This window comes from Crotalus tigris, unplaced genomic scaffold, assembly GCF_016545835.1.
Source record: "Crotalus tigris isolate CLP2741 ecotype Arizona unplaced genomic scaffold, ASM1654583v1 scf7180000018371.15429387391:27106975, whole genome shotgun sequence".
NCBI classification, from domain to species: Eukaryota; Metazoa; Chordata; class Lepidosauria; order Squamata; family Viperidae; genus Crotalus; species Crotalus tigris.
In genome coordinates this window covers 19,142,218-19,164,379 of record NW_024096970.1, presented here as the reverse complement: position 1 = coordinate 19,164,379, position 22,162 = coordinate 19,142,218, and the positions used below count along the sequence as shown (strand labels likewise).

Sequence of the window (22,162 nt, the reverse complement as noted above, 5' to 3'; positions counted from 1 at the left end):
ATTAACACCTTCAAAATATAATGTAAACACCAAACAATAGCGTAACTGAAGTCTGAACTAGATGATTATGGGAATATAGTGATTCACAGTGATGTAGAAAATGATTCAAACATGTGGCCTGAAAGCCATGAGTTTGTGATCCCTGCCATAAACAAAGGTATTTTTTCTGTTTATTTATTAAAAGGAACAAAATCAAAACTAAGCAAAATAGGTAATAATATGATCTCCATTCTCCCCTTGAAGGTGCTATGATACTACACATAAGGTTTCCAGGCTGTATCATACATAGATTGAAAGGGCACCAAGGAGCTATCAGGAACCATTTCTATGGACATGTATAATATATGTGTCAGCTCTATATTATAGATCAGTAAAAAAGAATAATCAAGAAATCAATTAGTTTCTTGGAATTATTCTAAATCACATTTGTATGATTGTAGTCTTGGTAATGGTTTTCCCATTGCCTCCAAGGCCATTCCCTATACTCGCTACAATTTTTGTGCTTCTTACTGACAATTTTTTTTCAAGTGTCAGTATTATTTATTTTTTAAAAATTGTTCAAGCTAGGAATTGCAATCCAGGAATTCTGGAAACATAACAGCAGCAGCAAGCCTCTCTTCATCTGTATTCTTAGATGAAAACCAGACAGAACGGAGAAATGAAGGAATATGTCCAAGTCTGTCTGGAAGAGTTATTGCAGAATCTCTTCACTAAAGAATGTTTCCAGATCCCTAGATGAAGAACAATTGTGATAAACCTCATGGGAACCAATGATACAACCAGACACAGCCATGAAGACACTCCTAGGAACTATATAGTGCTTGGCAGAAGGGTGAAGGAAGTGGAGGCATATATATAATTTTTCACATTTCTTTTTACAAAATGATGAGGCCTTGGGAAAAAGTCAAGAATATAAGAAGTGAAAGACTGGATAGGAAAATGGTGTCAATGGGAATCATTTGGATTCTTTGATAATGGAATGTATTCCCAAAATGAAATAAGGGAATAGTTAGTAACTTACAAGTTAATAATGTTGTGATAGACATATTTTAATTTTGTATTCAGGTCTCTTGCACTAAGCAGTAAGCTTTAAAAAATTAAATTCTTTCTCTGCAATGTCATTTTCTTTACTCAGCACAATGATTTTGTACACAGTCCTACACTAGCATTTTATTAACATAGCTTTAGCCCCTCATATTGGAATATCATTCAAATATGTAATATGTACAGTTCATATTGGTACATAGATAAAATATGGCATTAATGTCTTTCAGCATGCATATATGTTTATATCAACGATAGAGAAATGAAACACCTTAAATGCCAGGTTACACAATTTAGCTGCTTTACATGTCAATGGGGAGCATATTTGCCACAAATTTGCCACTTTTTTCTCTAGGGAAATCAATAATGTTAATTATTTTCTTGAATCCAGGTTTACTAGCAAAAAGATTTTGGTAATTGTTTACCAAAACTATCAGAGAGGAGGAAGATTTTTCTGTTTTATTTAGGGCTTTAAAATGTGCTTATTATTTTCCATTTTTTTCAAGTCCATTGCTAACGTAGCAAAGAATTTCAATATTAAGCAAAATTCAATAAATCCAAACATCCTAATTAAAATGTTTTTTGAACTAGGATTGAAAGTGCATGAACCTATTTTAGATAAGAAATGGATAAAAAATAAAACAGCATTCACATATAGTCAAGAATATGACATATGACAAACTTGAAGAAAATATAGGGTAAATAAAGCCTGATCACTGATAAGACTGAAAGTTGTTTAGTTATTGATTTAATATCAAGTCTACAGTTTTGGTAATGCAAAGAACTTTTTCATTTATTTTCAGAAAAAGTAGCAACTTGGATCCTCCAAATGTTTTGGAATGAAACTTTATCTGTGATGATGCTGACTGGAGTTGAGTTCATTTGTTCAAACAAACTTGTTCTTTGGCAGTTAGCATAAATTCAAACACTATCCTTCTTACAGAAAAACAGATGTCTACCACTTCCTTTACACACAGACAATTTTTTCAATATTTTTAACATTTTCAGACAGTGTTTCAGAACTATCAATACATTTGAAACTCTGCTAAATATCCAAATGAAAAGTCCTATGAGCTCAGCATCTCTGAACATTCCTCTGTAAGGACCAAAACATTCTACCTGGACCAAACAAAGAGAACTTTCCAAAAGCCACTTTTATGCCTCCAAGAACTGCAAGGGAAGGAGCAGTCTGTTAGATTTAAAAGACCCCCTGCCAGAACCACATCCCCACTAAGTGATGTTTTAAAGTTGTCAGTCCCCTGAGGAGAAGCAGGAAACTCTTTATGACCTACAAAGTATTTGTTTTCCCAACAGCTCTTTAGCACAGCTTGGGATTCTTGAGGTCAGCAACAACAACAACAAAAGTTTGCTCTGTTCAAATTAGTTTTGACTAGTTTCTGAGTTCCCAAGGTGATAATTCAACACTATATTAACAATTGTGTTATTGGAGGAAATTCAAAAGAGAAATAGCTATGGTACAACCAAACATTCTTAACTTTGATTTAAGTTTTTTAAAAAATAATTTCTAAGTAATGAAGAGAAAAATAATCTAATTTTCATATTAAGAAAAAAAATTATATTAAATTGTATACACAATTTTGTTTTGTCAACTAAACAACCTTTGGATTTATTATTCCAGAATAATCCACGTATTTTATAACTTAACAAGTTTCTAAATTCTTGGTTGAAAAGTTACTGAAAAGTTACCTTAGCATTTTTGTAGCATTTTAATTTTTTTCACCTTCTTCGAATAATACCTCTTGGGGGAAAACTACAATAATTGTCACAACTCCAAACTATGTTTCCTATGATTACATCTTTTCTATTATTACCAGATTGCTAGACATTACAATTCAATTTTCCAATTTTATAAGTTAATTAGAATGTAAATCACTGGGCAATTAAAATCTTAGGCAACCTTTCTTGGATTCTTTATAAAAATTTGTGTCATTACTTCCAAAACGAAACCTTTTTTCTAGTTTGATAGAAATGCAATCCGTTGCAAGTGACTTGTTGCAAGTATTATATAGAAAATATTATTGAAATATAAAATAAATTTATAAACATAATTCTTCAAGAGTTTCCAGTTATGGTATCTCTCAAATTTGCTTTCCATTTACTTTTCAAATATGGCTTATAGAATGGGGAGAATATACCAGATTTAATTAACATTCAGACTTAATTATAAAGATTGAGCCCCAATGAACTTAAAATGGTATTATGCATAGAATTAGATAAGGCACTCACATTGCACCATGTATCACAGCAATATCAATGAAGAACTGGTTCATATATATGTACACTGAAATAACCAACCTGTAACTAAAGCAAGCAACTGTAAATATTAGAACCGGAATAATTTCAGAAAGGTGATGCATGATTCAGTTTCAAAAAAGGATGTAGTGCCTGTCTACATCTCTTTAATGTATCTATATCTTTTCCCAGAATCATGTAGTTAGAGCTGCACATCCTCAGAAAAGTGTCCCTGCTTCAAAGAGTTGGAGACAAGTGCTAAGTTCATGGTCCTTCTATGGATCCAGTCTATTCAAGAGAGAAACTATACCATGAAATAATTAAAAAGACTTCAAACTTTGAGGATTATTCAACCAATTTGGAGTCTTGATAGCCTTGTAGATATCCTTACAAAGTCTGGGATGAGGGAGTTTGCTCTTACAATGGGCATGGTAAATCATAAAACATCCACTTATTGGACATGAGAACATTGCTCATACTTTTGTCTATTTCCAGCTTTTGTCTGTTCTTTTTCTGAGTAAATGGACACAATTCAAAACCCTGAATGCCTACCTCCAGCAATTTTATTTTTTTCATATACTGAAGGACCAATGTCAGGCCCATATACATTTTTCAAATAAAACTGATGTTGAAGACTGTCCATCTAATTTGCTGCAGAGTTCTCCGGCCATTAACTAAAAGCGCATCTTAAAAAAAAGTGAACTAGAGCAGAAAGATTAGATCAATAATATAGAAATACTTGGAGTAACTTCAAGGGCAAGGCAAAGAAGAAACCATTGATTCTTCCACTGCTAAACAATCCCTGCCACCCACCATGATTTAAATGGTGTAACAGATGAATTTGCTTAAGATGAAATATGGATTGGATTGGGAAAAGAAACAAGGGAGGGCTATGATTCAGAAGTAGAAAACATGATTTATGAACAAGTGATATGTTTATACTGGTTCCTCACTTAAAACTGGATCATGGGCACAGTTTCATAAAAAAAAGACTGCCACCTATCTATTGATTGTCACCAGTCAATGGAAAACACTAGAAACCTAAATGGATCAACTGGCTGACTCAAAATGAGGCAGATTTATGCTTCATACTCATATTTACTTCTCAAGAAATTTACTACTAATCACTCTTGGTAGTTTACAAATTCCTACTATACATATGCGAACTTACACCATGAACTATTAACTCTGTCCTTTTGTATTCCCAAATGGAATACTTTTTCCTTCCCCACTTTCAAGTTCTTTGAGTGATGTTGGCTAGGATAATGCAATATGCAAAGCTAAAATATTTAGTATACTGGGGGAATCCAACCTTTGTGGTTCATAAACAGTGATTCATAGCTTAGGTGATAGATGAACCTAGCAAATCAAGATTTATTTTACAAACTATGGTTAGCAAGCTGTAGCTAAGCAAGCCATAGCCATGAATCTGGTCTATAAATGTATATAATGAAAGATAGTTCCTTCAAGCAGATTAATGTTCAGCAATGACTGCACATCATATTTACATTCTTTCAGATTACTTATAGTTTAATCAATTATAGCTTTATAGGCAACCTTGGCTGAGCTATGGACTATTTTTTGCTATTATTTAATTTTTTGCAAATATTAAACATTGCCATTTGAATTCAATTAGTAATTATTCAATTCATGAATTGGGTAAAAGAAAATAAATCCAGTGATTTTTTAAAAAAATTACACAATACCTTTGGACCAATATTTTCCTCTTTTTCAGATCCCTATCTGAAATTATGCACAAAATGTGTCTCAAAGTTTCGTTTAAATTCCCTTCCTTCTGTATAAACATGATTAATCTTCTCTAACACTCAAGGTTTTAATTAACATCTGTTCTCCAAAGAAACCATATTTTCTCCATATTTCAGTTCTTTTTGGTTCAGTTGAACATTCATATAAATAGTTAATTTGTCTTAAAAGAGCTTTATTATGGTGGTTTAAACATGTGTATTTTATTTTAAGTTAAATGTTACAAAACACAAATTGGGTGGGGGTTGTAGGCACTTATGAATTCTAAAAATAGGGACATACAAGTTAACTGGTGAGCAATATCTAATATGCTAACTATAAAAAATGTGGAAACAGATTTTAAGAACATAGCACCTGTATATAAACCAATTCATGTTCAGTTATAAAATTAAGATACAAAACTATCAGAAATTGTATTCTTAAATTACATGAATTATTTGAGACAAATCCCTGGGGATTATCATTATGAGTGCTAGACAGAAACACTAATGGGAATTGAAAGATTTGTTGAAACAAACAATAAGAAATAAAAGAAAGGAAGCCACTGTCCCCTTTCCAAATTGCATGTGCTGTCACCTAATTACAACTATTCACTCTTCATTAGCATCTTGTCCCATTCTGGAAATGTTATTTTCTGAAGCATGTGTGTTCTCTCCATATGTCTTCTATTACCGTCCTGTTTGGCCAAGGATCTTTTTTGGAATAATTACAAATATTTAGCAATATGCTACAGACATTGAAAATAAGTAAATTTCAAATTTAAAAATCTATCAACTGATTATATAGCTTATGAAGAAAATGCTCAAGAAGCCTACCCACAACCTCTCCTCATGAAGAATGCAAAACTTCTGTCAGATAGATTTGATCAAAACTCTGATCAGACAAACCAATTATCAATTCCCATAATAGGAAGCCTACTTAACCTACTTAATCATATATGGGTCTTCATTGTCTGTGTGAAAAAGGTTATAAAACCAACATGTAACAAGATGCAATTTGAAAGTCTAAGTACTGAAAATAGTGTAATCAACTTTATACACACATCTCAATACTCACATTCTAACGTATTTCATATCTCTTCCTGCTTCATACATACTGTAAATGCTCCAAAATCTCAGCAATCTGATTATTCTGAGAGACATGACTCTGTCTAGCATACAGGTAGTCCTCAACTTACAACCATTCATTTAGCATCCATTCAAAGCTACAACAGCACTGAAAAAGTGACTTATAAGTGGCCCTTGCAGTGATACTTAACAACCGTTGCATCAGCTCCAGAATCATGTAATCAATATTTTGGTGCTTGGCAATCAGCATGTATTTACAATGGATGCAGCATCCCAGGATTGTGTAATCACCATTTGCAAACTTTTCAGCCAATTTCTGACAATCAGTCAATGGAGGAAGATGGATTTACTTAACAACCATTACTTTCAGTAATACCTATAGCAGTGATGGCGAATCTTTTAGAGACCGAGTGCCCAAAAACTACCCGTGCCCAGCGCCACCCCCATCCCGCCTGCCCGCAGGGACACTCATTGCCTCCAGGGCCCGCCAATCACCCAGCAGCGCCATGGTAGCCATGCCCTCTGCCCGCGCCCCACAGCATCAACTGTGCACGATGGGGCATGAGGGCAGAGTCTTGTCTACGCTGCCTGGCTGCCATGTCCTTGGCTGCGCTGCTCCATGTGGGCCACGCTTGGGGGCAACTCTCCTCCAGGGGTGCTGCTGATGAGGAGGGGGTCAGGGGAGGTGAGGCTGAGTCAACGGCACGTGTGCCCACACAGAGGGCTCCAAGTGCCGCCTCTGGCACCCGTGCCATAGGTTCGCCACCACTGACCTATAGCCTCTGAGCAGAGCCACCTAGCTGGCCTTTTCAAAATGTTTTGAAGAACTGGTTGTGTGTCCAAAACTAGGGACCCAGGTTTGGGACAGAGCCCATTTTGGTTACGTTGGAGGTTTATTTATGATAAGCTGCTAAGCTTTATTTTAATATTTGTATATATTTTATTTTTTTAACTTTATGAGCTATCCAGTCATATACTTGTGATGGGCAGTTATGTAAATCAAAAATAAATAAATAATTTTATTTTCCAAATTTAAGAACACCATATTATTATTTGATAAATTGCCACAACTGCTATTTTAAAAACCATCTGAAGCAAACCACCTTATCAAATTTTTGTGGCTGCAGTTCTAAAGGTTCTAGTAAGATATCAATGGCAACTTTCCAGATACATTTTAGAGGCAACTGAAAGATTCAAACTGAATTTTTTTACCTATAAACATATAAGCACATCACTATAGTTTTAATGAAGACAATCTATTCCCTCCATTTAATTTATTGACAAATCTGATAGTCCATAAGATACTTTTTATGTAAACATGAACATGGCTATTCAATCATGAACATTTACAGAGTAACAGAAATATTTAAGAAGATACTTATATGCCATTTAAACTAAGGCGTTTATCTTTTATCAAATTTTCCTCCTGATTAAAAAAGAGATATCCTATCTTTACCTGGCAATGATGTCAAGTTATATCTATTTGAAATAAAAAGGATAAAATTATCTTTTTCCAAAACAATCTTCTATAAAAGATTAAAACAAAGTTTTAACAAGTTCCATAACTAGTGCATCTTGTAGCCAATAGCAAAATTTCGATAGCTTTAATTAAATTGTGAGTTTAGAGGCCTCTTGTGTTAAGCCCAATGCTTTACACATCATCCCATATAATCCTATTAATATAAATCAAGTATTTTTAATATCCTGAATATAGCTGAGTAGGAAGAACTACTCAAATCCTGTGAAAGCTGGCAAACATACTTCAGTTTCTATTAGTAAATTTTCAATACAAAGTGCATTAGTTTACTTAAGTCCATCTGTTTCTATTAGTAAATTTTCAATACAAAGTGCATTAGTTTACTTAAATCCATCTCTAATCTCAGCACAGACTCCATTTCTAAAAGACTTGAGTATTCAGTACTACATTCCACATGCAATATTTTTGCAAACAGAGCTTTGGAATTCATATTAAATGCCTCTTTTTCAATTGTTAAAACAGCTACGGTATGTCTTTTTCATGGCGTCTTCGGAAACAGGATGCACACATGTGCATCCTGTTCACAGAGCATGTGAAGACAACTGGGATTAGCTTCTGATACTGTTATATAAGTCTTAAAAATGACATGGTTGTTTTACAAATTTCAAAAGATACTTTGTATATGTTCTGAAAGATCTACATAGTCTATGGATTTCTATAGTGCAGCGGTTCTCAACCTATGGGTCACGACCCCATTTGGGGTCGAACGACCATTTTACGGGGGTTGCCAAACAACGCGATCCGCCATTTTTCCCCCTCAGGAAAAATCCGCAGCGCGGATGCACGGCGCATCCGTGTGACGGGGGTCGCCATCACACAAAGGTTGAGAACCGCTGCTATAGTACAACTGTTAGAAGATTGATTCGTTATGTATAATGAATTATTCTTAGGGTTTTGCAAAGCATTTGAAAAGTGCTTTTGCAAAACATACTAGTGCAAATGAAGCATCACTCTTAGAAGCATTAAAGTAGCTGCTTCCTTTGCAAGACTCATACAATTGCTTTGCAGGCTGCCTTTTGTTGCTCACAGGAGTACATGGCACAGACAATATTGCTGCTGAACAGCCAGGAAAATGAAGTTGCTGTGCACAGACACAGATGCAAAGGCAACAGGGAGCAGGCTCCTAAGCAGTTTATATTATGATTCTTTATGAAGTGCCTCTTTCAAATGCTTTATACAGACCTATTCTTTTCTTCATGCTCCTGGAAAAAGTTATTTCCTTATTTGTACCAAAGCTAGAAAACCTGTTTCCTTATGTACAGATACAAAAAAACAAACAAAAAAACAAAACAAACAAAAAACTACTGTAATGACTGACTCTCACCAAGTATTGTGCCATCTTCACCCATAATACATTTCATTGATGCAATGATTTGTTGAAGAACCGGAGGGGAAAATGATGTGGCATATACTGTACTGTGTGAGTAGACACGAAGGTAATCAATCAGCTCCTGGTAAAGCAAATATAGCAAATTATTAGATGATATATTCTTTATAATAAGTAAATTAGAACTGGTTTATTGAAACAGAACTGAAAAGAAGTAGGTGTGAAAAGAGAATTCACTTAGTTGATGGTATTAACTAAGGTTCTATGAAAATACACCAATCATTGCAGTTAGCCAAATGGTTTTAGGAATAAATTCTATGTAAGGACTGGATTAATATATTGAAAATTATAAGACACTGTCAATTGTTAACTCTAACAAAACACATTATTATGCATTTCATTTATAGCATTTTTGCATATGCATTATTTATTATTTTAAAATTATGCTAAAAGAAGTTGAGGGATAATTCAAAATTAATTTCTTCCTGGTGACTACCCTAACACAAAGTTATCTCAACAATTTTCAAGATATATTCAAAGGGAAGAAAAAAACACAAGGAATATTTCCAAGATTTTTGAATTTGAGTTCTTAGTATATAAATCAATTTCTGCATTTTTCCATGATTAACCATTATAGGTTTCCACCAAAGTATGCTATCACCAAGACTTTTGTTGAATTCTACTATTTGGCATTAATCTAAATTAAGCGTACTGAAGTATGAAGCTATCTTAAATTTGTTATATAGTGCTTTCAACAGGATTTTGTTCAAAGCACATTTAGCTGAATATAATCTCTAAAAATTTCAGACAACTCTTATTGAAAACTGACTATACTATAACAATTGAAGATTTTTTAAAATATAATTTTATTACTTATCAGAGTATAAAATACCAATGAAACTGAAATAGTGGGAAAAGGGAAAAGTATAGGATGAAAGGGGGGGGGAGGAGAAAAAGTATTAACTTCCAACTCTTTTCAGCACAGTAGAATAACATTACAACCTCAACTTTTTACTTTACATATTCAGTATATACTAACCATTTCTGCAGCAAATATATATTTGCTGCAGAAATGGTTAGTATATACTGAATATGTAAAGTAAAAAGTGTGTGTGTGTAAAGTATATGTGTGTGTGTGTGTGTGTATGTATGTATATGTGTATACGTGTATATATATACACGTACATACATACATACACACACACACACTTGCTCCTCAAAGCACGAAGCTGAAAACACCAGCCTGAAGATGACGAATGGGACTTCGTCGAAACGTCGCCAAGACACTTCCAATTTTCCGCGGGAGAAAACCCGAATAACCAAAGACCTACACACACACACACAAACACACACACACATATATGTTTTCTGAGGTTTTCGTGGGTGTTTGTATGTAGGTCTTTGATTATTCGGGTTTTCTCCCACGTAAAATTGGAAGTGTCTTGGCGACGTTTCGACGAAGTCTCATTCGTCATCTTCAGGCTGATGCTTTCGGCTTCGTGCTTCTAGGAGCAATGTGTGATTGTAGCTGTTTCCTCCTTTTAACTGCCAGTGGGGGTATGAACTGATTGGATGAGAGCTTGGCTGTGTTCTGATTGGATGCAGGTGTGTTCTGATTGGTTAGGAGCTTGGCTGTGCTCTGATTGGCTGGGGTGTTGGCTGTGCTCTGATTGGCTGGGGGGGTTGGCTGTGCTCTGATTGGCTGGGGGAGTGTTCTGTTTGGGTGGGGGCTTTGTTGTTCTCAGGTTAGTCTGAGTTGCAGGGGCATTTAAAATGGTGAACTGCATTGTTATTTTTTGGCTTCGCGTTCGTGGTCGTGCCTCATCTTCATGGTGGGTGTCAGTTTGCTTCATGTATGGATTGGAGGCACGATCATGAACGCGAAGCCAAAAAATAGCAATGTAGTTCACCATTTTAAACCCCCCTGCAACTCAGACTAACCTGAGAACAACAAAGCCCCCACCCAAACAAAACACTCCCCCAGCCAATCAGAGCACAGCCAACCCCCTAGCCAATCAGAGCACAGCCAACCCCCCAGCCAATCAGAGCACAGCCAAGCTCCTAACCAATCAGAACACACCTGCATCCAATCAGAACACAGCCAAGCTCTTATCCAATCACTTCATACCCCCACTGGCAGTTAAAAGGAGGAAACAGCTACAATCACACATTGCTCCTAGAAGCACAAAGCCGAAAGCACCAGCCTGAAGATGACGAATGAGACTTCATCGAAACGTCGCCAAGACACTTCCAATTTTACGTGAGAAAACCCGAATAACCAAAGACATATATATATATATATGTGTGTGTGTGTGTGTGTGTGTGTGAGTGTGTGTACCAGTAAATCCCAAAGTCAAGGTTTCATTTTTTTCTAACTTAAGTACAAAATCCAGAAGTGGTTTCCAAATAGGAAAAAGTTAGATGTATTCTTTTCTTTGATTAAAACAGTTAATTTGGCCATCTTCACTAGTTATGTCAATTTCTGCAACCATTCTTCCATTGTGGGAATTAATATAACTTTCCTTTTTTGTGGATAAAGCACTCTTACTGCTGTCAACATGGACAACAAGAAATTTCCCATTTTTTTCAATGTAGTTATGAGTTTGAAGTAACTGATGTACTGTACATCAATTTTCCAGATAACACCAAAGTGTTCAAACTTTTAGATGGCTGCAGCCTCATGGAATGCATCTTTTGAGATTGTGCAAGAGGTTAAACCAAAGCACATAAAATTGAAAATATGACAAGCCAATCGTGAAATGAGGATGGGAGAAAAGCAGAGTGTACAGGAATAGTTTAAGTATTTAAGTATAAAGACTTGTTTTCACTGAAATTTGAAATTTGTATTTCATTTTACTGTATTATACAGTATTAAAAGTGAGTACCGTATTTTACGGCGTATAAGACAACCCCCAACTTTTCTAGTTAAAATATAGAGTTTGGGCTATACTCGCCATATAAGACTACCCCTCTTCCAACGCACACCAAATAAAAATTAAAAAACATCAGATTTGATTTCAATATGGTAATTTTAATTCAAATGCTTATGACATGCAGGTACTTAGCAGGAAAACTGTCACTTATAAACATAAGGCTATTTGTCATCAAACATGTAAACATAAAACAGTGCAAGTGGGTTAAACTTTTCCTAATTCACTATAAAGCTGAAAGGAAGGATAAGACAATAAACCCATGGGAGCTGCCATGCTGTTTGTTTTCTTTCTTTTTTTTTTTTTTATTGAAAGTTTTATAAATTTTACAAAAAAGGAAAAATAATACAAAACAAGAGGCAGCATATACAGAAAAATAAAACTAAACAATACATATATTAAATAAATAAAAAAAAAACCCATCCCCCAGCCCTCCCAAAAAAAAAAAAAAAAAAAAACCCTCCCTTCCCCCCCCCCTGAGCTTCCCAGAGCAGAATATAGGCTTAAAAAATAAAAATAAAAATTAAATTAAAAACTTTATATTTATATATATAAAAAAATTATCTATAATATATATGAAAATAAAACTTATGAAAAAACTATATAATATTTTTGTATACCCAATCTAAATTGTATAAATTTTATCCATTTATCCCAAACAGCAAAAAACTTCTCTTGCGTTTGTTGCTTTAAGAAAGCCGAAATCTTTGCCATTTCTGCCAGATAAGCTACTTTAAGAAACCATTCCTGCAATGTAGGCAAAGATTCCTTCTTCCAGTATTGTCCTACTAACAGCCTAGCGGCTGTGATCAAGTTTAACATCAATACAACCTCCTTTGTATCACAATCTGTAACAATACCTAACAAAAATAATTGCGGAGTAAATTTTACCCTCCTTCTAAAAATTCTCTGGATATTCCACCATATTTTAATCCAAAATGCTTTTATCTCTCTGCATGACCACCAAATATGATAATAAGAAGCCTCCTTATAACCACATCTCCAACATTTGGGTTGCACGTCAGGATACATATAAGACATTTTTTGTGGATCAAGGTGCCATCTATAAAACATTTTATAAAAATTCTCCCTTAAGTTCTGTGCTTGAGTAAATTTGACATTTCTCACCCAAATAGTTTCCCAGGTGTCCAATGAAACTGGCTCACCAAAATTCTGCGCCCATCTAATCATACAATCTTTAATTAGTTCCGTTTCTGAGTCCAATTCAACTAAAACCCCATAAATTCTCTTAATGTGGGTTTGTCTTTGATCCTTCAGTTGCTTAATAAGGTTTTCATCTTCTCTAAGAAAACCCACCTTACAATCCATCTTCCATCTATCTAATAATTGCCTATATTGGAACCAAGAATAAGTAAAATTTTCTTGTGCTAACTCTTCCCGTGATTTTAATTGCCAGTTTTGTCCATCCCATTTAAGTAACTGTTTGTTTTCTAAGCTGTCAACCAAACTGGAACTGATGATGATAGGAGGAAGATAACAAACAATAGAGAGAGCAAGTGCCGGGCAAGTCCCTGGCGAGTCAGCAATGCCCATCATAACTGCAAGCTATTTTTACAGATTTTGCTGGTGTGACAGTTTCCCTTTAAAAGCCTTCAAAATCATCCTGTTCATCATCCGATATCATAAAAACATCAATGACATTTTGTGATACATTTGTAAGGCAGTCATCGTATGGATCAAATTCCGTATCAGATGGTGTGGTCTTAGCTTCGGCTTCCTCTTCATCTTGCCACAAGTAGTCGTCCTCCATACCATCTAATGAATTTGATGTGCCACACTTCTTGAAAGACTTGATTACTGTTTCTGCATCAATATCATTCCAGGCTTTTATGACAAACTTGCACAAAACATCCAACTGTGGAGCACGCATGTTTCTTCCTTTTGTGAATGACTTTTTGCCGCTAACCATCCATTCATTCCACTGTCCTTGAATACGATCTTTAAGTGGTTTGTTTAGGCACACATCCAGTGGCTGTACCAACGATGTCAATCCTGCAGGAATAACTGCCGCATCTGTGTTTATTCTTGCAAGTCTTTGCTTGGTGCTGGGAGTTAAATGAGCCCTGAACATATCCCACACCAGTAGACTACGTTTTTGAATAAGTCCACCTGGTCGCCTGCTCCATACATTATCAAGCCATAGTTTTCACCCTTCTTCACCCATCCATCCTTTTTCATTCACATGTACAAAACAACCAACAGGGAACTTGAGCTTCGGCATTGTTTTTCTTTTAAAAATAATCATTTGTCTCAGTTTGGCACCATCAGCTGTGCATACTAGTACCACTGTAAAACTGGACTTCTCATGTCCTGTTGTTTTAATTAAAATTGTTTTTTCACCTTTTTGATGGACAGTTTTATTTCCAACCATATCAAAATTCATTGGAATTTCATCCATATTTCCAATACTACTTAACACATAGCCATGTTTAGTGCGCTGTTGTATTACGTATCGATGGAAACTATTTATTTTGCTATCAAGATCTGCAGGTAATTTTTGTGCAATTTTCATCTTTTGCCTCAGTACCATATTATGCCTTCCCAAGAATCTAGTACACCAGGATACAGTGGCCTTAAATCTGTTGCTGTGATCTGGGTTAGATTTGGCCCACTGAAGTGCAAACAAATGTATTTTATTTCGTGTCACTACATAACCGTTTTAGCGATGCTCACTCACCATGTCTGCTACATGTTTTTTGAGTTCTGGCCAATGTGAGGTGCCTCTTCTTAATGCACACTTACCCCTTGGCATACTCTTTAATGCTTTTTCATTTGCTTTCCAGTCCCGAACCATCTTTTCTGTTACTCCATATTGTATTGCAGCAGCGCAGTTATTATGTTCCATGGCAAAGTTTACAACTTCAAGTTTGAAACTGGCTTCATATTTCTTTCTTCTTGGAACCATGATGGGGTCTTGACTGTTGGACATTTGTATACTGTACTGTATGTACTGGTGCTATACTATATGAACTGGTATAGATACTGGTTCTGTACTTTATGTACCCAGTATACAACAACCAGCCAATCACGGCAAGTGATGTACCTTACCGGTGATTGGCTGGTTGTGTATACAAAGCCTGCTTGGATTGGGTGGGTCAGCTCTCCCTGCCTGCCCAGCCCTCCCTGTCTCCAAGACGATCTGAGCGGTAGCACAATGTGATAGACAGCAGGGAGAGGGGCCTGCTTCAAGGGAGTCTGTCACCTGATCTGAGCATTTTAATTAGACCACTCAGATCAGGTTATAGACTGCTTTGGCCACATTCCAAAAGTAGCGTACCTTTATTAGTGCTGTCCCTCGCCGAGATCTTCCAAAAAAACCTTATGATGAGGTCTGGCAAGTGCCCAGGGGCAGCGTTAGTGCAGCAAGAGCAGCGCTGTGCCCAGAAAAACATGCTGTCAGCTTTCCTACCGGTCACTTGCAGGAAAAGGAAAACACAGGAACACCTTTGTCCAACAAATTCCAGTTTACTTGAGGTGAAGCAATGACGTTCACACAGACCTTAGCAATCAGGTTCTATGCTTTACAAAGTTTGCGATGGGAGCAACTGCCTCCCAGCTCTGTTTAAATACACTCTTGTAATTACTACCCCACCCTTCACCAATTACTACCCCACCCTTCATCAATTAATCTTCAGCCACAAACCCGCCACACCCCTGCCTAACAAACTATAACCCCGCCCTCTTGTCTCCCAACCAACACCCGGCAGTAATCAGAGAAACCTCAACCACTCCTGAGGCTTCTCTGGGACGCCCTTGACTGTTAATCATAATTGTCGGCTACCGTCCATCAGCTGTTCACCGGCTTGCCGCTCGTCAGCTGTTCTGCGGCTCGCCCTTCTGCGCAGGTGCGGCAGCATATCTGCGCATGCGCAGCATCTAATGGCGTCCGAAATTGTCCTTTTGCTGCTCCAGCGCCCAGAACAGTCGCCGGAGGATCCGCGGCTCACTCTTCCTTCCAAAACGGTGAGCTGCTTAGATCCTGTGCTGGTTCTCCTCCTCCGTCACCAGGCTATCCCCCCTTTTTTGTGTGTCGAGCCCGGGAGGGCTTGACACACGCCTCTTTCACCCATCTGGCCCGCTCTTGCAGCATTAACACGCCGCAGATTCTCCAGTCCAGCTCGGTAAGTTTCAGCACCCGCCCTATAAGATGACACCTGGTGTATAAGATGACACCCGACTTTTGAGAAGATTTTCATGGTTTAGAAAGTCGTCTTATATGCCGGAAAATACAGTAGGTAAGACTACTATCATAAGAGGAGACACTTTTATTAAAATAAAAAAATAAAATAACCTTGAACAGCAATATTTTACTATATTTATATTTCATTCTCTGAGCAAGATACCTCTAGCACCTAGAACAGACTACTGCCACTAATCTTCTGGCTTTAAAATTTTTAAATGCTGGTAGTAAATAAATACTTGCTGGGCTATGTATTTTTTAATAGAAACACTCTGTGAAAAGAATACAAAGAAAAACAGCACAGTACAAAACCACTTATCTGGTTCTTTCTTGTGACTTTCAATAAACTTGTGCACAGCTTTTTAAAAACAAGTCTTTTTACCTGAGATTCTAATGGCCAGCTTCAGCATTCTGAAATTAGTAAATTGCTAATATTACTGTTAGAACTGTCTCTTTTTACAATTAATCAAATTCTCAATAATTATTTTTTACCTTCTTGCCTCCAACGTATCCTCCAGCAGCTCCAAAGCTCTTGGAGAATGTCCCCATCATAATATCAACATCCTCAGGGTTAAGTCCAAAATACTCAACTACACCCCGGCCATTGGGACCCAGCGCTCCTATACTGTGAGCTTCATCCACGTACAGGTAAGATTTGTATTTTTTCTTAAGAGCAATTACTTCAGGCAGTCGGACTATGGACCCCTCCATGCTGTCACAGAAAAGCACAAATCAAATTGAGAATCTCCTAATAATGCCAAAATCATCTTTAAAAATGGTTTGCCTAATATTTTCTAAAATTGGCAGGAGGTCTTATGCACAGCAATCGGGCACAGAGTCATAAGTCTCAACCGGAAAGGAAATGGAAGTGACTAAAATCCAGGGATCAAATTTTGAGTACAATTAACTATTTCCAAAAGTTGGGAGGCTATTTTGCAACCATATACATTTATAGGTGAACAGGGAACTTAGCAAACCTTTTAGAATAACACATCTTTAAAAATCAGAATGTCAGTTGCTTTACAAATCATGGCAAGGACTTTTAATACTGCCATTTTAAAAACTATTACTTAACATTTTAAATCCAACAAAACCAATTCATTCTCTGGTTTGTGGAAAAATATGATTAGATTTGTAGTAAATCTAGAAACAACCTTCTGTTCAAAATACTGAAGCACTCATTCATTTCACCAGGACTCCCCAAAATATCCATGTGTACAAAAAACAGACTCCATTGCTGCAGAGCCTTGAAAAGTAAAAGTAGATTTACTGATATTAGCACTACCTGGGGCATGCATGCTTATTACAGCTACATTAAAGAGAACTGCCAACATCAAGTAGTGAAAATCCTATATTTTGTCTTTGGTTACATTTTGCCTTAAAACAGAAATGAACAAGTGAATATGGTGAACATCAATGGAATGGTGTTGTAGGGTACCTGTATATGCCTTCAACAATGATGAGAATTTTTTTCCATGGCCTGTGAGTGCGAGGCTGCCCATATGCAATGGCATCTTTCAGTAGCTTCTCCAAGCTTTGCATGTCTATACACAAAGAGCACAGTTACACACCTTTGTTACTTCAGAAAGGGACTAAAAGCAGAAACAAATAAAAAAGCACAATTGCAATAAGTATTTAGATCACAGGTCACCAACACCTGGGCTATGGCCCATTACCGGGCCCCGGCCTATTTGGAAATGGGCTGCTCAAGAGGCTGGCTGGCACACGCACACACAGCTTGACTTGTGCGAGCAGTGGGCCAGAATGCATGTGCATGTGTGGTGGCCCGCTATTTGCATAAGCCGGTTCCCCTCTCTCCCCACGCCAGGCCGCCAAGCCCTAAAGATTGGAGACTGCTGATTTAGATCAACTGGTAACTCAGAAAGCCATATTCTTATATGGATTAAAGGAACAATGACATGTGAAAATAAAGTATCTATGTTTATGATGTTTATATAAGTCCAAATGAAATTAAAAATTTTACCATTTCATAGAGGAAACTGAATCAAATATGCGTACAGTAGAGCAATGTCTATCTAACCTGATCCAAGAGAGAAAAACATTAGAAGCAACTAATGTGAGATGAATTCATGAATTCTAAACACATTTCTGATTAGCCAAAATGTGATTAGGCAGAAGAATTATCTAATAATACCATGACTTCTTAAATCACTTTATAAATTAACTAGAATTAAAAGTAAACAATGAGGTCACTATGTCAACATAAGTATTCAGATGGTAAAATGAAAGGTACTGTGAAAAGTTCAAAAAGGATATGTACAAGATGAATCAGTCATAGCAACATGGGAAATGAAACAACATAAACATAGAGATGATACAGATAGGATCAAGTCTTAGTACTGATTTACTGTGCACAGCAATACTGATTGTTCATTAAAAAGAGCTATTATCAACCTAGTAAAGTCAGTCATCTGATAGCTAGAAAATTTCCTCTATGAAAAAAAATTAAAATATCCTTATTTTAGAAAATATATAATAACAATAATAGTAGTAGTAGTAGTAGTAGTAATAGTAGTTGGAAGGGATCTTGGAGGTCATCTAGTCCAACCCCCTGCTCAGGCAGGAAACCCTATACCATTTCAGACAAATGGCTGTCCAGTCTCTTCTTAAAAACTTCCAGCGTTGGAGCATTCACAGCTTCTGGAAGCAGGTTGTTCCACTGATTAATTGTTCTAACTGTCAGGAAATTTCTCCTTAGTTCTAGTTTGCTTCTCTCTTTGGTTAGTTTCCATCTGTTACTTCTTGTCCTGCCTTCAGGTGCTTTGGAGAATAGCTTGACTCCCTCTTTTTTGTAGCAGCCCGAGATATTGGAACACTGCTATCATGTTCCCCCTCGTCCTTCTCTTCATTAAACTAGACATACCTAATTCTAGCAACCATTCCTTATATGTTTTAGCCTCCAGTCCTCTGATCATCTTTGTTGCTCTTCTCTAATACTCTTTTTAGAGTCTCAACATCTTTTTTACATTTTAGTGACCAAAACTAGATACAGTATTCCAAGTGTGGCCTTACCAAGGCATTATAAAACGGTATTAACACTTCATGTGATCTTGATTCTATCCATCTGTTAATGCAGCCTAGCACTGTGTTGGCTTTTTTGGCAGCTGCAGCACACTACCGGCTCATATTTAAGTGACTGCCCACTAAGACTGAAAGATCCCTCTGACAGTTGCTACTATTCAGCAAGGTACCATCTATACCTGTGCATTTGGTTTTTCTTGCCTAAATGTAGAACCTTACTTTTTTCACCATTGAATTTCATTTTGTTAGATAGCGCCCAATGTTTAAGTCTATCAAGATCTTTCTGTATTTTAAGCCTATCTTCTGGAAATGTTGGCTATTCCTGCCAGCTTGGTGTCATCTGTAAATTTGATGAGTTCCCTATCTATCCCCTCATCCAAATTGTTGATGAAGATGTTGAAGAGCACTGGGCCCAGAACAGACCCCTGGGGCACCCCACTACACACTTCCCTCCATGTAGATGCAGTTCCACTGAGGACCACATGCTGAATACAGCCGGTTAGCCAGCTACAAATCCATCTAGTGGTGATGCTGTCCAACCCACATTTTTCTATCTTATCAAGTAGTAGGTTGTGGTCTACTTAATTAAATGCCATACTGAAGTCCAAGTAAATTATATCCACAGCATTCCTCTGGTCCACTAATTTTGTCACCTGGTCAAAGAATGTAATAAGATTTGTCTGGCATGATCTATTTTTGACAAACCCATGTTGGCTTTTGGTAATGACTTTATTTGCCTCTAAGTGTTCGCTGATTCGTTGCTTATCTTTTCCAAGATCTTCTCAGGTATTGAGGTCAGCCTGATAGGTCTGTAGTTTCTTGCATTCATTTTTTTTTCCTTTTTTGAAGATGGGAACTATATCAGCTCTTTTCCAGTCCTCTGGTAGTTCCCCAGTGCTCCAGGATCTTTGAAAAATATAGTTCAGTGGTTCTGAGATCACATCTGCCAGTTCCTTGAGAACTTTGGGATGTAATCCATCTGGTCCTGGTGATTTGAACTCGTCTAGGCTGGACAGGTGCTCACTTACCATTTTCTTGCCTATCTTAACTTGAGTTTCTAATCTGTTTTTTAATGGTACTGTTTTTGATAGATTGGACTGTTTCTTCCCTTTGTGTAAAGACAGATACAAAACACGAGTTAAATAGTTCTGCTTTCTCCCTGTTGCTTGTCACCTTCTTGCCACTTTCCCCCACTAATGGACCAATTATTTCCTTAACTTTTTTCTTGTTTTTTACATGTTGAAAGAAGCTTTTTTTGTTATTTTTGACTTTTAAATAGGGAGAAAAATGAATAGAGACATAGACTTTTGTTGTTCTTAATAAAGTGAAGAGAATATCAGAGTGTGAAAGATATGTATGCATTATTTCAGTTTTGAGCCCACCCGACTCATAGCAACTTAGAGTTAGAGATAAAGATTTTAGAAAAAGCATCTGTTCTGAAGATCTGTACATTGGCTCTAGGAGGTTAAAGGATCCTCTGGCAGGGAATACAGGGAGGGGGAAATTGGCAAAGATTGTTTTCTATTTTCTGCCAACAGAAGTGTGCTGAAGTGACCTCCACTTTGGAATTCTACTGTTGGAACAACAAAAACCTTGGAACAAACTGATTAAAATTCCAGAAATTAAAGATGAAAAATCCTCTGAACAATATTATTACTCGTTAATGCTTTGAAAAACTGATATTGTAAGTTCAGAAAAGAAGAGCCGCAGCTCTATAAAAAAAAGGCATAAGATACCATATTCAGAGTGAAGTCAAGCTAAAAGTCAATAGTATGCACGTGTACACCATAATGTACGGAGAGAACCCAAAATGCATAAGCTGTTTAACAAAGGAAAGAGACCAGGCAAGCTACTGAACAGCAATCAGATATGACTTTAGAATTGTAAAGTAGAAAGTCATGGAAGAAAACAAGTTAGATAAAATTCAAGGGCAATTAATAGAGGTTGAATGTATGTTTTAGACAACATGGATGGATTGCCAAATGGGAAGTAAAAAGATGACATATAACGTCAAAATTTGACTTACTGCAGCTTGAGAATGGTTCAAATGCCTACATTTCTAGTGTGAAGATTATTTAAAATATTTGTTTTTATAATTTAATTGCTCATGGGCTTTCTTTTTTTGTTTCACAATGCATTATTTGGACACTTATATGCTATGATATTTCATTATTATTGAATTTTCTTTTATCAGTATTCTATTCATAATGGTGCAATTTAATAAATTACAATCTAAGTTTTCTATGTAATAAATGGCAATTCTGGTCATAAACTTACTTTTTATTTATCAAAACTGAGTTGGGAGAGACATAATAAAGAAGAAACAAAACTGGAAAGAGCCAAGCCTGATTCTTTCCTTTTTCCTAGCATAGCTTTACACCCGACAGACAGTGTCTGGGTTAAATATTTTGTAAGATGCTTAACAGTAAACAGGGAATAAGACAAGGATGTACAATGTCTTATTAGTTTGTAATGTATTTATAATCTTTGAAGAATGCTTGTGGAAACATTAAAGAACTATTGACTGTGGATGTAAACATACTACCTTTGGAACACACCCAGTAGTTATTGATATATCAACCCTGTTAGTGTAATAGCAATTATTGATAGATCAATCCTCATAGGGTAAATCCCTATTTTGAAATTATTGCATCAGGCCTAATAGTTATGGTGCTAGTCATTTCCGTAAAAACTATTATGATATAGTGTTGCAATATATCAAATAATGCCCTGCCAGAATTGATGCCTGGTGTCTGGGCTAGACATCAAGAGAAGCTTGCTGCAGGCCTCCACTCTTTGTAAGTTACATGATACAGACAGCAGGTGATAAGCTTTCTCAGTAACATTTTATAGTGTATCCTCCCCCCCCCAAAAAAACTAGAATTGTCCTGTCTCTGCTAGCATTTTGTAAAAAAGCCAAGGAAGATCTGTTTCAGTATGCAGTCTGCCATCAAAATTAAATTTAAATTTAAACATGAAATCAAATTAAATTATTTT

The 22,162-nt window shown here is 36.4% G+C and overlaps 1 protein-coding gene across 1 annotated transcript in view; it reads right to left on the bottom strand.

Moving 5' to 3' along the window:
• SPTLC2 (serine palmitoyltransferase long chain base subunit 2) overlaps positions 1 to 22,162 on the bottom strand; it is a 79,963-nt gene that overhangs the window by 26,874 nt on the left and 30,927 nt on the right. Inside the window, exons 7-9 of the mRNA XM_039351607.1 lie at positions 17,562 to 17,667; positions 16,616 to 16,835; positions 8,990 to 9,116 (exon numbers count right to left, since the gene is read on the bottom strand). Coding sequence (XP_039207541.1) covers positions 8,990 to 9,116; positions 16,616 to 16,835; positions 17,562 to 17,667 — 453 coding nt within the window. The remainder of the gene's footprint in view (positions 1 to 8,989; positions 9,117 to 16,615; positions 16,836 to 17,561; positions 17,668 to 22,162) is intronic.